Here is a 15,377-nt window from a genome sequence, read left to right on the forward strand (position 1 = left end):
TTTTAGAATTTAGTCTCTTGAAATTACAGCCAGGTAATGTATCTTTCAGAATGTTCTATACCTTCTTCCATCTTTGGTACTTTTTTTTTGGATGGTGTTTTCTCTTATCGAGATGACTGTGAGAGCCATTTTCTCTCTGTCAAATAGTTCTCTGTGGATAAACCAGGCCTCTATGGAGACTGAACACCTGTGCGTGTGCTGTGGGGTATGCATTTGCTTCCTTCAGGAGTGGACTCTGCAAAGCGGGGTGGACTCTGCCTTCAGTCGTTGGCTCTATCTCTGACAATGCATTCTGCATCCTGGAGTGGACTCTGTTCCTGGGAATGGATTCTGCATTCTGAAGAGAACTGTTTATTGTAATAGACTCTGTGTACTAGAAAGGACTCTGTTTGTTGGTAATTGACTCTGTCTTGTTGCTTGTTGGGTTTCTTACCTGCAATGTCTTGCATGTCCCTGGGTCTGGCAGGCCTTACTGTGAGTTGGGAGGCTCACAGGCCATCCTGAAAGCTGTCGCCCCAAGAGCCAGAGGGTGTGTAGGCCATGCTGAGAACTGGATGGTGGGTAGGCCACCCTGATGTCAGTCGCTTCAAAAGCCGGTTGGTGGGTAGGCTGTTCTGAGCGCTGTCATCCTGGGGGTGGGGGGGGGGGGGGGGGGAGTGGGGGGGGGGGGGAGTGGGGGGGGGGGTGCAGGGAGTGGGGAAACAGGATGGGCTGTCCTAGAGCTGTGTCAGGAGTGACCAAGAACTGGAACGTGTGTCAGGGCGGACCGAGAGCCGGAAGGGGCGTAGGGGGAGGCTGCCTCTGAACAGCCAGAAGATGAGAGGGACGGTGGCTTTGCTGGGTTGCCAGGATGTCTGTGGTATATGCACTGTTTTACTGTTCGGTTCATTGGACTGTCTGTATGTGATTGAATACATTGTCTCCTTCTTGATAATATAAGGCAGGATTCGACGCTCATCCCCTTGTCCCTCCGAACTGGTTGAAAGGTGGGATTTGGGGACTGGCTTTGCCACCCCTTTCCCCTGTAAGTTGCTGTTTCTTGTACATGGCTGTTCATGTTAACTGTTTGTTTGTACTTTGTACTGATTAATAAAATAAAAAAATATAAATTTAACCAAGAGATTAGAATCTCTTCAGTTGAGGATGGACTCTGAGCGGGTTGACTTCAGCCAGTGAACTAGTAAATAAAGACTGACTTGGCGATGGGATCCAGCCTCTGTGCAGTTATTTCACCACTCAGCCAAGGGGAACACTCTATTCACCCTGTCCATACCACCTCATAATCTTATATAACAAAATAATAACCAAGAGATCAGAATCTCTTCAGTTGAGGACTGACCCTGAGCTGGTACTAGTAAGTAAAAGGTGACTTGGTGACAGGACCCAGCCTCTGTGCAGTTATTTCGATGCATGTAAGAGATGCATTTGGTTTGTTTGATTAGAGTCAACTTCCAATGCTTATTTCCTTGACATGAATGGAAAAGTGTTTGTGACAACTTTTATGTGATATAAATATATTTTTGTGAATAAGGTATATTTTTGAAATGAACAAAAGTTAGCGCTGGTGCCTCACAGCGCCAGGCACCTGGGTTTGATCCCACCCTTGGCAGACTGTGGAGTTTGCACATTCTCCCCGTGTCTGTGTGGGTTTCCTCCGGGTGCTCCGGTTTCCTGTCACGGTTCAAAGCTGGGCAGGTTAGGTGAATTGGTTGTGCTAAATTGCCCATAGTGTTCAGGGACGTGTAAGTTATTTGGGTTAGCCGTGGGAAGTGCTGGGGATACAGGCACGGGGTAGAAGGCTGGCTCAAGGTGGGATGCTCTTCAGAGGGTCGGTGTGGACTCAATGGGGCGAATGATGTGCTTCCCACGGTTTGGGAGTTCTGTGACTCTCGAGTGGAGACCGTCGGAAGATGCCGCGGGGCCGGCAGCAGGGGGCAGCTTCGCTTCCAGAAGCGATGTGCGTCGGCTCAAGGTGGCGGGGAGGAAGTTTTCCTTTAAAGGCCTGAAAGGCGGGGGATGAGTGCTGCCTCAGGTGTGCAACGAATGCAGACGTTCACCTGTTCCCTGAACGCGTTTCGCCCGTGGCGAGCAGGCAGGAATGTAACAGGACGGGGCGATCACAACAGAACCACGAGGAAGTGCAGGCATCAAACTTTGCAAAGTTTTGTAAAACTTCCTGGCGCTGCGTTCCTGTGGGAAGGAAAAAGGATTGGGATCAGTTAGAGCGACAGACTCCAGGAACAGATCCCAGCAGCTCTTAACTCGCTTTTGAATTGCTGTGGCACTGTGAAGCGTGTTTTATGACACTCTTGTGCCCCAGTCAAGAGCAGAGACGGAGGAGGTGAAGTGGAGATCTCCTCGATGTGAGGGACTTGGTCATGGGGCTGGTGGTGGAGGGATTCCCAAACTGAGTCTGGATCTGCCCGCGCCTTTCCCAAAGTCCCCAGCCAGGCAGCTGGTGTGAAGTTCACTCTCCTCCCACGACTGCGGAGCTGGGAAGCCATGGATGAGAGTGTGATGACAGCCAGCCAGGACGATCAGATGCCTCCAGAGATTTGGGAGCCATGCGCGCTGTTTCCTGGCCCAGGACCCTCGCAGTTGACAGAAGTGGTCAGGGACTTTGCGGATGCACTGGACCAGTTTAAGGATGCTCTCCACGTGGAAGGTGGGTGCTGGAACTTTAACACGAGCTAGCCCTCAATTTCCCAGCAGTGGCTTCTATGGGTACAGCCGAGTGTGAAATGTCTTCACAGTGTTTACTATCACTAGGAACAACACTCTCAGAACTAGCATAGATTCCATCCTTACATGTGCAGGTTAACACATGCAAGAGTAACAATGACTATATCACAACCAGACTTTCCAGGGTTATGCAGTGACAGATCTGTCCCCACCAGTACTGTACCCCAGCGTTATACAGTGACAGACCTGTCCCCACCAGTACTGTACCCCAGCGTTATACAGTGACAGACCTGTCCCCACCAGTACTGTACCCCAGCGTTATACAGTGACAGACCTGTCCCCACCAGTACTGTACCCCAGCGTTATACAGTGACAGACCTGTCCACACCAGTACTGTACCCCAGTGTTATACAGTGACAGATCTGTCCACACCAGTACTGTACCCCAGTGTTATACAGTGACAGACCTGTCCCCACCAATACTGTACCCCAATTTTACACAGTGACAGACCTGTCCACACCAGTACTGTACCCCAGTGTTATACAGTGACAGACCTGTCCCCACCAATACTGTACCCCAATGTTACACAGTGACAGACCTGTCCACACCAGTACTGTACCCCAGTGTTATACAGTGACAGAGCTGTCCACACCAGTACTGTGCCCCAGTGTTAAATAGCAGCAGACCTGTCCCCACCAGTACTGTGTCCCAGTGTTATACAGTGACAGACCTGTCCCCACCAGTACTGTACCCCAGTGTTATACAGTGACAGACCTGTCCCCACCAGTACTGTGCCCCAGTGTTATACAGTGACAGACCTGTCCACACCAATACTGTGCCCCAGTGTTATACAGAGATAAACCTGACCCCACCAGTACTGTCCCCCAGTGTTAAACACTGACATAAAGTGTCAGACCTGACCCCACCAGTACTGGACTGCAGTGTTATACAGCAACAGACCTGGCCCCAGTAGTGTACCCCAGTGTTATACAGAGACAGAACTATCCCCATCAGTACTATACACCAGTGTTACACCAAGATAGAACTGTTCCCACTAGTACTGTATCCCAGTGTTATACAGAGACAGACCTGTCCCCACCATTACTGGACCCCAATGGTATTCACTGACAGATCTGTCCTCACCAATAATCTTTGTGTCTTCAGATGTAAGACCTCACTGAAATTACTTCCCTAAGTTTAATTCTTCCTACACTGAGCAAACCTCTCAGGTTCCTGAAGGGCTTATGCCCGAAACATCGATTCTCCTGTTCCTTTGATGCTGCCTGACTTGCTGCGCTTTTCCAGCAACACATTTTTCAACTTTTGTTTTGAAGAGCACTGATGATGTAACTGTACCGGATGGACTAAGCGGTTCCAAATGGCAGCTCACTGCAACCATTTTAGGGCAGTTATAGATGGGCAATAAATGTTTGCCCAGCCACTAATTGCCACATCCCACAAACAAGTAAATGAAAGAAAAAGCCCTAATAGTTGCAATCATACCAGCCTCCACCACTTTTTCTGGCAGCTCATTCCATCCACGCACCACCCTCTGCATGAAAAAGTTGCCCCTCGGGTCTCTTTGAAATCTTTCCCCTCTCATCCTAAACCTACGCCCTCTAGTTCTGGACTCCCCCACCCCAGGGAGAAGTCTTTGTCTATTTATCCTATCCATGATTTTATAAACCTCTGTAAGATCACCCCTCAGCCTCCTACACTCCAGGGAAAACAGCCCCAGCCTATTCAACCTCTCCCTGCAGCTCAAATCCTCCAACCCTGGCAACATCCTTTTAAATCTTTTCTGAACCCTTTGAAATTTCACGTCTTTCCAATAGGAAGGAGACCAGAATTGCACGCAATATTCCAACAGTGGCCTAACCAAAGTCTTGTACAGCCACAACATGACCTCCCAACTCCTGTGCTCAATACTCTGACCAATAAAGGAAAGCATACCAAACGCCTTCTTCACTATCATATCTACTTGCGACTCCACTTTCAAGCAACTATGAACCTGCACTCCAAGGTCTCTTTGTTCAGCAACACTCCCTAGGACCTTACCATTAAGTGTAGAAGTCCTGCAAAGATTTGCTTTCCCAAAACGCAGCACCTCATATTTATCTAAATTAAACTCCATCTGCCACTTCTCAGCCCATTGGCCCATCTGATCAAGATCCCGTTATAATCTGAGTTAACTTTCTTCGCTGTTCACTCCACCTCCAATTTTGGTGTCATCTGCATACTTACTAACTATATCTCTTATGCTCACATCCAAATCATTTATATAAATGATGAAAAGTAGTGGACTGTGCACCAATCCTTGTGGCACTCCACTGGTCACAGGCCTCCTGTCTGAAAAACAACCCTCTGTCTTCTACAGTTGAGCCAGTTCTGTATCCAAATGGCTAGGTCTCCCTGTATTCCATCTTCCATGGGGAACTTTGTTGAATGCCTTACTGAAGTCCACGTAGATCATGTCCACAGCTCTGCCTTCATCAATCCTCTTTGTTATATCTTCAATCAAGTTTGTGAGACATGATTTCCCATGCACAAAGTCATGTTGACTATACCTAATCAGTCCTTGCCTTTCCAAATAAATGTACATTCTGTCCCTCAGGATTCCCTCCAACAACTTGCCCACCAATAACGTAAGGCTCAATGTACCCTGGCTTGTCCTTACCACCCTTCTTAAACAGTGGCACCACGTTAGCCAACCTCCAGTCTTCCGGCATCTCAACTGTGACTATCAATGATACAAATATCTCAGCAAGGGGCCCTGCAATCACTTCTCTAGCTTCCCACAGAGTTCGAGGGTACACCTGATCAGGTCCTGGGGATTTATCCACTTTTATGCATTTCACGACATCCAGCACTTCCTCCTCTGTAATATGGACATTTTTCAAGATGTCATGATCTATTTCCCTCCAGTCTATACCTTCCATGTTCCTTTGCCACAGTAAACACTGAGCAAAATACTCATTTAGTATCTCCCCGATCTCCTGCAATTCCACAAAAAGGCCGCCTTGCTGATCTTTGAGGGGTAAAAACAATGACTGCAGATGCTGAAAACCAAATACTGGATTAGTGGTGCTGGAAGAGCACAGCAGTTCAGGCAGCATCCAACGAGCAGCGAAATCGACGTTTTGGGCAAAAGCCCTTCATCAGCTTTATTCCTGATGAAGGGCTTTTGCCCGAAACGTCGATTTCGCTGCTCGTTGGATGCTGCCTGAACTGCTGTGCTCTTCCAGCACCACTAATCCAGTATATGATCTTTGAGGGGCCCTGTTCTCTCCCTAGTTACCCTTTTATTCTTAATGTATTTATAAAAACCCTTTAGATTCTCTTTAACTCTATTTGCCAAAGCTATCTCACGTCCCTATTTTGCCCTCCTTTTTCCCTCTTTAGTGTACTCCTACTGCCTTTATACTCTGCTAAGAACTCATTAGACCTATCCTGTCTATACCTGACATATGCTTCCTTCTTTTTCTTAACCGAACCCCCAATTTCTTTTGTCATCCAGCATTCCCTACACCTACCAGCTTATCCACCTAACAGGAATATACTGTCACTGGACTCTCATTATCTCATTTCTGAAGGCTTCCCATTTTCCAGCTGTCCCTTTATCTGCGAACATCTGCACCCAATCAGCTTTTGAAAGTTCTTGCGTAATACCGTCAAAATTATCCTTCCTCCAATTTAGAACTTCAACTTTTAGATCTGACCTATCCTTTTCCATCGCTATTTTAAAACTAATAAAATTATGGTCACTGGCCCCAAAGTGCTCCCCCAATGACACCTCAGTCACATGCCCTGCCTTATTTTCCAGAGTAAGTCAAGTTTTGCATCTTCTCTAGGAGGTACATCCACATACTGAATCAGGAAATTGTCTTGTACACACTTCACAAATTCTTCTCCATTTAAATCCTTAATACTATGACAGTCCCACTCTATGTTTGGAAAGTTAAAATCCTCTACCATAAACACCCTATTATTCTTACAGTTAACCAAGATCTCCTTATAAATCTGTTTCTCAATTTCCCTCTATTAGGGGGTCTATAATACAATCCCAATAAGGTGGTCAGCCCTTTCTTATTTCTCAGTTAAACCCAATAACTTCCCTGGATGTATTTCTGGGTACAGCTCAGTACAGCTGTAATGCTTTCTCTTATCAAAAACGTCACTCCCCCTCCTATTTTGCTTCCATTTCTGTCCTTCCTGTAGCATTTGTATCCTGGAACAGTAAGCTGCCACTTCTGTCCATCCCTGAGCCACATTTCGGTAATTGCTATGATATCCCAGTCCCATGTTCCTAACCATGCCCTGAGTTCACCTGCCTTCCCTGTTAGGCCTCTTGCATTGAAATAAATGCAGTTTAATTTGTCAGTCTTACCTTGTTCTCTGCTTTGTCCCTGCCTGCCCTGACTGTCTGACTCACTTCTGTTCTCAACTGTACCAGTCTGAGATTGATCTCTTTCCTCACTATCTCCCTGGGTCCCATCCTTAATAATTTAAATCCTCCTGAGCAGTTCTAGCAAATTAGACCCCTTCCAATTCAGGTGCAATCCGTCCTTCTTGTACAGGTCACTTTTACCCCAGAAGAGATTACAATGATCGAAAAGTTGAATCCTTCTCCCATATACCAGCTCCTCAGCCATGTATTCATCTGCTCTATCCTCCTATTCCTACCCTCACTAGCTCGTAGCACTGGGAGTAATCCAGATATTACTATTCTCGAGGATCTCCTTTTTAAATTCCTGCCTAACTCTCTATATTCTCCCTTCAGAATCTCATCCTTTTCCCTTCCTGTGTCAATGGTTCCAATGTGGACAATGACCTCCTGCTGGTCCCTCTCCCCCTTGAGAACATTCTGCACCCTCTCTGAGACATCCTTGGTCCTGGCACCAAGGAGGTAACACACCAATCTGATTTTTCACTGCTGGCCACAGAAACATCCATCTGTGCCTCGGACTAGAAAGTCCCCTAACACAATTGATCTCTTGGAACCCGATGTGGTCCTTATTGCATTACGATACCAGTCACGATACCAGAAACCTGGCTGTTTGTGCTACATTCCCCTGAGAATCCATCACCCCCTACATTTTCCACAACAGCACACTTGTTCGAAATGGGGATAGCCACAGAAGACTCCTACATTATCTGCCTACCTCTTTTACCTTTTCTGGGGTTAACCCATCTATGTGACTGTACCTGCAACTTTTTTCCCTTTCTATAACTGCCATCCATCACATCCCTGTTGTAAAAGTTCATGTGTTTCAGTAATATAGATTTAGGGAAGGCAATCAGGTCTACCTATAACTCCAGACCCACAGCAATGTAGCTGACTCTTAACTGTCTTCTGGACATTTAGGCATGGAGGATAAATGCTAGCCTAGCCAGATCCCATGAACAAATAAGACAAATCTGTCAAGTGAGCTAGCTCTCCATGCCTTCCAGGCTGCTATGTCCTTTCTGAAATAAAATGACCAAAACTATATATAAATACCACACTCTACCAACTGGAGTCACTGGTTATCTCAGCTGACCCACTCTATTGTAAGTGAAGCCACACAAAATATGGAGCCCTTATTTTAAAGCGAGTTAGGTGGCCCAATCTTTGACCACCCAACCTCTCCCTCAAAACAGAAGAGTATGTGAACAGGAGCCTTTGCTTGTATCACTGACTCTGATTAGTGTCCTCTCCCAATGATCCCCACCATGCGCACACACACACACACTCGTACACAGGGGCCACATGCTCATTCATGTGCGCACACATACTTGCTCTCACACCCAGACTCTCACACTCAATCTCTCTCACATTCACACAGTCACCCAAACAGACACAGTGACTGAGGTGTGTGACTTTCCCCAACAGCCGACGTCCCTGTGGATCAAGAGCTGCTGCAGGAGAGGCTGGAGGCCATGGTGATGGCCCTGCAGCTTGTCATTGACCGTTACCCCTCGCTGAATCACAACAACAGCCTCCTGGAAACAGCTGCCTCCGTGGTGGACATGGTGCACGGTAGGAAATCTCACTTGCCCATACGATGCTAAGGGGTTCAATGGGATCTACAGGGTGGAGGGGGACAAGCTGTGGGCCCCACCATCCACAGGCAGGGGAGGGGGCTGGTGAAGATGAACCAAAACGAAAAGTGTCAGCCATGACTAGAGACAGCTTAGGTGGTAGTGGGAGCCCATGTCTGTCCAGGAGGCTGGGCTGTGTTGAGTTAGCCCTGGATTTGGTTAATTGGCAGCTGCCACAACCACAGCCTTGGTGTGGTTCATCGTTATACACTCCTCTGGAGACAGAAGGTCCTGCGTTTTCTTCCACCTTCCCCCTTGCCCTTCTTATCCTATTCCACTCCTTCCCACACCTTTTCCCCTCCCTTACCTGTTGTCCCACCTTCAGGAGAGGAGCTGGGGAGGTCAGTCATGGTGAAATGAAAGGTTTGGTCAGTGTGGGTTGACCTATGAGTCTTTCATTGCTGAGCGACCTTGTCCTGGTTAGCAACGAAGGCTGGGTCCCTCAGAGAGGGACTGAAGGATCTCTGGTTGGTTGCTGGGGAAGTCCAGGGGATGAGGTATGGCCTGGTGAATTGAGATAAAGGGGGAGGGAGGTGAAGAATGTGGGAATGTCTGTTTATAACTGTGCCTCGAGGCAATGTCAAGTGGGCTGAAAGGACAGCCACATTCCTGCTTTAATGTGATACAGAGATACCAGGTCAGTCAGTTAATGGATATTTTTCTGTCGCTGGGTTTCTGTGACTCTACCAGCTCACTGTGGCTTCATTGTGTTTTTTCTGTAAATAGTATCTACCAGGAAATCTCATGTCTGCTCAGCACTGCCTTTTTCACACTTCCTCTCTTCTTCTCTCTCGCCTCCATCTCTTTCTCTTCCCTCCCCACCTTACCCCCCCACCCCCCAGTCCACTCTCATTCATCACTCCCTCTCTATTTGTGCCTTCTCATTCACCCTTTATCTCTCTCATCCCTTCTCTCTCTCTCCAGCCCAATCACCCGCCCCATCTCTGTCTCTGTCTCTGTCTCTCTCTCCCACCCCGCTCTCTGCACCTCCCACTTCCTTACCCCTTTCTCTATCTCTCTCCCCTCTCTTTCTCCTCTCTGTCCCTTTCTCCTCTCCTTTGCCCTCCCCCTCCCTCCCCCTCTCTATCTGTCTCTTCTTCCTCTCTATATATCTCTCTTCTCGCACATTCCCCCCATCTTCTATCACTCTCTCTCCCTTCCCACTCTCACCCAGGCTCCCGGTCTATCTCCGGTCTCTTGCTTTCTCCCTTCACTATCTCTTTCTCTCTTCGCTCTCTCTCTCTCATCCCTCTCTGTCTCTCTCTCCCCCTTCCTCTCAATATACCTCTCCTGCCACACATTCTCCACCTGTCTCTCCGTTCCCACTCTCCCTCTCTCTCCCCTCTCTTTCACTCTACCAACTCTCTCTCTCTCACACACACACACTCTCTCTACCCATTATGGTTTCTTTAAACACATACACTGGCTGCACAAAGAAACGCCTGCCTAGGTTTTGGGTGTGGGGCAGACTGACATATTGCTCATTCTCTGTGATCTTTGAGAAGTTGGTGCCTTGCTAGGGCCCTCTGGCAGGCTATGAAGAGACACTGCTGAAGGAGGCAGTTCGGCCCTTAAAGTCCGTGTCAGCTGTCTATAGAGCAATCTGACCAGTCTGAGTGTGGGGCTTGCATAACTAGATCAAAATCTGAAACTGCCACTGTGGGTTTTGAACCTGATCTTTGGATTTGTGTATGACTGACAGAGCTATATTGGATCAGTATAATTTAGTGGGTAGGGGTGCTGATGCGTCAAATTTTGTAGGTGGCTTACCAAATCTGGGCCTGGGTTGTCGATAGTGACCGGTGCCTCTGATGTTTGGTACAGTTAGTGGTCTTATAATTTTAATGCCCCAAACCTACCCAGCAGGAGATCCCCTCCCCAATGGAGATCGCAGGCACTGTACATTCCCAGCAGTGGTTCTCCCTAGTTCCCATCATGTCCAAACACTGATTCATCCTCGATTCCCTGTGTCCCAAAATTGAGATATTCCGTCCAGACAGAGGGGACTTAGAATCTCCTGGGTGAGGTGAGAAATGGGATCGGTGCTGGATTGGTCTTGAATTTACTGAAGACAGAGACATGGTTCTGAAGCTTTAACTCATCAGGACACATTGCAAGAATACCAAATTTCAGCCCATCATAATTTATAGGGTTGGTTCATATGTGACACTCACATGGCTGTGGAGAGGGGAAACTCTGCACCCCCACCATGATTTCCCATCTCCAATCAGCCACCCACTATCAACAGCCTCACAGCACCAGGGTCTGAGGTTTGATTCCAGCCTCAGGCGACTGTCTGTGTGGAGTTTGCATATTCTCCCCGTGTCTGCGTGGGTTTCCTCCCACAGCCCAAAGATGTGCAGGTTAGGTGAATTAGTCATGCTAAATTGCCCATAGTGCTAGGTGCATGAGGGAGATCGGTCTGGGTGGGTTACTGTTCAGAGGGTCAGTGTGGACTGGTTGGGCTGAAGGGCCTGTTTCTGCACTGTAGGGAATCTAATGGGTGGCACAGTGGCTTAGTGGTTAGCACTGCTGCCTCACAGCACCAGGGACCTTGGGCAACTTGGGAGATTTTGCACATTCTCCCTGTGTCTGCGTGGGTTCCCTCCGGGTGCTCCGGTTTCCTCCCACAGTCCAAAGCTATGCAGGTAAGGTGAATTCGCCATGCTAAATTGCCCGTAGTGTGAGGTGCATTAGTCAGGGGTAAATGTAGGGGAATGGGTCTGGGTGGGCTGCTCTTTGGAGGGTCGGTGTGGACTTGTTGGGCCGAAGGGCCTGTTTCCACACTGTAGGGAATCTACTCTAATCAATATTTTGTGATGAATCAATGAGGAAGTCCAAAAAAAAATTCAATACATTTTCTTTTTTCTTGAACTGCTTCCCCACCCAAGGTTAATCTTTAATTTCAGGAGACGGCAGGGCATTCTTGGAGGGTTGCCAACATGACACTGAGATTGGGAATCACAGTGAACAATAACAATTTGGATTTCTGTACAGTGCCCCAAGGCACTACACTATCAAACAAACAGTGACACTGAGCTGCACTAGGAAACTTGTGGATGACTGTAGCTTGGAAGAAGAGGGATTTTAAGAAGTGTCTCAAAGGAGACCGTGAGAGAGGGAGAGGGTGGGGAAATGTTTCAAAGGAGGAGAGCAAAAAGAGGTGATGAGATTTTGGGGAGAGAGTTTCTGAGGCACCTACAAGTGGAGTAGAGCTAAAAGCAAAATGAGGTGGGCGTGCAAAGAAGCCAGATTTGGAGAAGCTCAGAAATCTCGGAGGGCTGGAGAAGAGTGATGGAGGTGGGGAATGGACCATGGTTGGATTGGAAAGCAAGGCAGAGAGCAGCGAGATGTTTCGAAGGTGATAACTGCGTTGTACCGAGGGCGAGAGGGGAAGTGGGGATAAAAATCGGCAGCTCCAAAGTTTCCGGGCATGGGGAGTTTCCCATTTTTTCAGCGTCCTCCTCCCCCTACGGAAACCTTTTTTTATGCGTGTGGGACTTTACTGGCAAGACTCAGCAGCCATTCAGAGCTGCCTTACGTGTGGTGTATGAGGAGGAAGTGTGCTGACTTTGCTGATGTCACAGGACGAGAGGAAGATAGGGCCGATGCCCTGTGGAGGGCTGAGAGCGGGCAGCAGCTGTCTGCCGGACGGGCCTCTGTGATGGCAACCTCTCAGCTGGGCACCAAGCTCATTTCTCCCCCACCACCTCCCACTGCTGCCCCCAGAACAGTCAGGGAACGAAAACATTAACAGGGCCCCTCTCATCACTTCTCCTTTTACTGTTGCTGCACTGACTGCAGAGGCAGTGACTGGTGACTGAGGCGTCGGAATCAAAAGTGACACGGAGATATGGGAGACGTGATGGAGAATGGTATGTAACGGTGGCTCCCGATCACAGAGATCTGTAACGTGGGTCTTTTCAGTTGGAGGTTTTATGCGGGTGGCTGAGGATATGAAATGATGGCAGTTGTTTGGAGGATGGTGTTTTTTTTCACAGATATTTGGTATTAGTCTCCATTTAAGGTCAGCACCCACCACATCCTGTGACATTTATATATAGCCAGATGTGTCTGTGTGTATGAGTAGCTGGGACTCTGAAGTAGGTTGTTGCTGGTGAAAAACTTGCTTTTCTTTGTTTCTGTCCATGGCGTTGATTATCCAGCTTCTATTCCGACAGGCTGATTAACTGGTGTTATTGTGCAGCATATTCACCTCGCTGTGGTGACCCTGATTTTCCTTCAGTTGGGTGCGGGAACAGCAGAGGGAGGGTGAGAGCCTGGGGTGGGTAATTGGGAGACTACAGGACAGGGATATTATGAGGATGGGCAGTGTAAAAGGTGGCTTGTCAAGCTGCTGATGCTGCACTTTCAGCCTGTGACCTGAGTCACCATTTTGGTGGAAGCCAAATCCTTGCAAAGATTTTCTTTTATCGTTTAGTTGAGTCTCCCCTCCCCTGGTCTCCATGGCAACTCTATTGAGATTCATATAATCCCTACAGTGTGAAAACAGGCCCTTTGGCCCAACAAATCTATACTGACCCTCCGCAGAGTAACCCACCCAGACCCATTCCGCGAACTTATTACTCTTCATTTACCCCTGACTAATGCACCTAATCTACATATCCCAGGACATTATGGGTAATTTAGCATGGCCAATTCACCTAACCTACACATCTTTGGACTGTGGGAGGAAAACCACGCAGACACAGGGAGAATGTGCAGTCACCCGAGGCTGGAATCGAACCCGGGTTCCTGGCGCTGTGAGGCAGCAGTACTAACCACTGAGCCACCATGTCACCCTGAGGGCTGAGTTCTAGGTGTGACAGTGTGGAGGTGAGGGGATTCCCCAGCTTTGATTCTCCATCACTCTTGCAGGGTCAAAACGTTGGAGACCAGACTGACCCTCTCCAAGGCAGTGTGTGTCTTCAGTGCCCAGTCAGTCAATGCCCAAAAAAGGCTCAGTTCTGTGGCATGGTGCCCAATGATGTTGATCATCATAGTAACATGGGCAGCAGTAGAAGGAAATGATTGTGAACGGGTTAATGTTACTGTTACATTGGTTCCACCCATTCTACTGAGGTCACTTGCCATCTGTTGAGGAGGGGGGAGACAAGGATTCTGCTCCAGCTTTTAGAGGGAACCGATGTATCTATACCAGCTCCATAAGGTCTTAGTCATTCTGCTGTCATGTAGTAAACCTCTGGTAGATAGAGTCATAGAGATGTACAGCACAAAACAGAACCTTCAGTCCAACCCATCCATGCCAGCCAGATATCCCAACCCAATCTAATCCCACCTGCCAGCACCCAGCCCATATCCCTCCAAACCCTTCCTATTCATATACCCATCCAAATGCCTCTTAAATATTGCAATTGTACCAACCTCTGGTAGCTCATTCCATACACGTACCAGCCTCTGCGTGAAAAAGTTCCCCCTTAGGTCTCTTTTATATCTTTCCCCTCTCACCCTAAACATATGCCCTCTAGTTCTGGACTCCCTGACCCCAGGGAAAAGACTTTGTCTATTTAGGAGAAAGTGAGGACTGCAGATGCTGGAGATCAGAGCTGAAAATGTGTTGCTGGAATAACGCAGCAGGTCAGGCAGCATCCAAGGAGCAGGAGAATCGACGTTTCGGGCATGAGCCCTTCTTCAGGAATGTTTTACTTTGTCTATAGACTTTGTCTATTTACCCTATCCATGGCCCTTACATTGAATGGTGCTCTGCTCTTTCCCAGTAATCACCAGATGTGCCCAATGCAAAGGAGGATTGGTGCCTGCACACCACCTTAAACAACCCTTACCCAGTGCCACATACTGGCTGAGGTGGCAAACACAAGGTACCAGGGGTTGCTCCTCTGGCTAAATGCCTCTGGGAGACTGACTGTAATAATGTACAAAAATCACAACATAACTGTGTCCAGAGAATCTGCACTTGACTAATTCCTGGGATGAAGGGCTTCTCTGGTGAGGAAGGCTTGTGCAGGTTGCATCAGCATCCACTGGGCTTTAGAAGAATGAGAGGTGACCTTATTGCAATGGTCCTGAGAAGATGTGACAGGGTGTATGCCGAGAGGATGTTTACCCTGGTGAGGGAAACTAGAACGAGGAGTTTTCAAACCGGAATCTCCCATTTAAGCTGGGGATGAGGAGTCATTTTTGGCGTGAGTCTTGGGAACTCTTCTCCAGAACGTGACAGTGGTGGGGCTCATTAAGTTCGATTGGGGTAGACAAAGTTAAAAATCACACACTACCAGGTTAGAGTCCGACAGGTTTATTTGGAAGGACAAGCATTCAGTGCGCTGCTCCTACATCAGGTAGGTAGGTCAGTGGTGCCTCTTCAAATTTGTCTGTGTTTTAAGCTGGGGTCTGCTTTTATTTATTACACTGAAAATAATTTTGAATGCAATCATTCCCTCCAGTGTGTGTGTATGTGAGAGAGATAGACAGAGTCCGTGCGTGAGTGAGAGAGAGAGAGAGAGAGCGTGTGCATGAGAGAGAGTGTGTGCATGTGAGAAAGAATGTGTGTACATTTGAGAGGGAGAGTGTGTGTCTGAGAGAGGGAGATTGTGTGTGAGAGAGGGAGATTGTGTGTGTGTGTGTGTGTGTGTGTG

The 15,377-nt window shown here is 48.0% G+C and overlaps 1 protein-coding gene across 3 annotated transcripts in view; it reads left to right on the top strand.

Moving 5' to 3' along the window:
- The first annotated feature begins 1,997 nt into the window (after positions 1-1,997).
- LOC140467969 (GEM-interacting protein-like) overlaps positions 1,998-15,377 on the top strand; it is a 127,128-nt gene continuing 113,748 nt past the window's right edge. For 2 of the 3 annotated variants that reach the window (XM_072564068.1, XM_072564066.1), the window contains exon 1: positions 12,354-12,638. Coding sequence is in view for 2 of the 3 variants with exons in the window: in XM_072564066.1 (XP_072420167.1) it covers positions 12,617-12,638 (22 nt within the window). In the remaining variant the exon portion in view is untranslated. Of the gene's footprint in view, positions 2,666-8,554; positions 8,702-12,353; positions 12,639-15,377 lie in introns of those variants that run through there. The other variant, XM_072564065.1, reaches the window with a different exon arrangement.

Source organism: Chiloscyllium punctatum, chromosome 46 (assembly GCF_047496795.1).
Source record: "Chiloscyllium punctatum isolate Juve2018m chromosome 46, sChiPun1.3, whole genome shotgun sequence".
Lineage (NCBI taxonomy): Eukaryota > Metazoa > Chordata > Chondrichthyes > Orectolobiformes > Hemiscylliidae > Chiloscyllium > Chiloscyllium punctatum.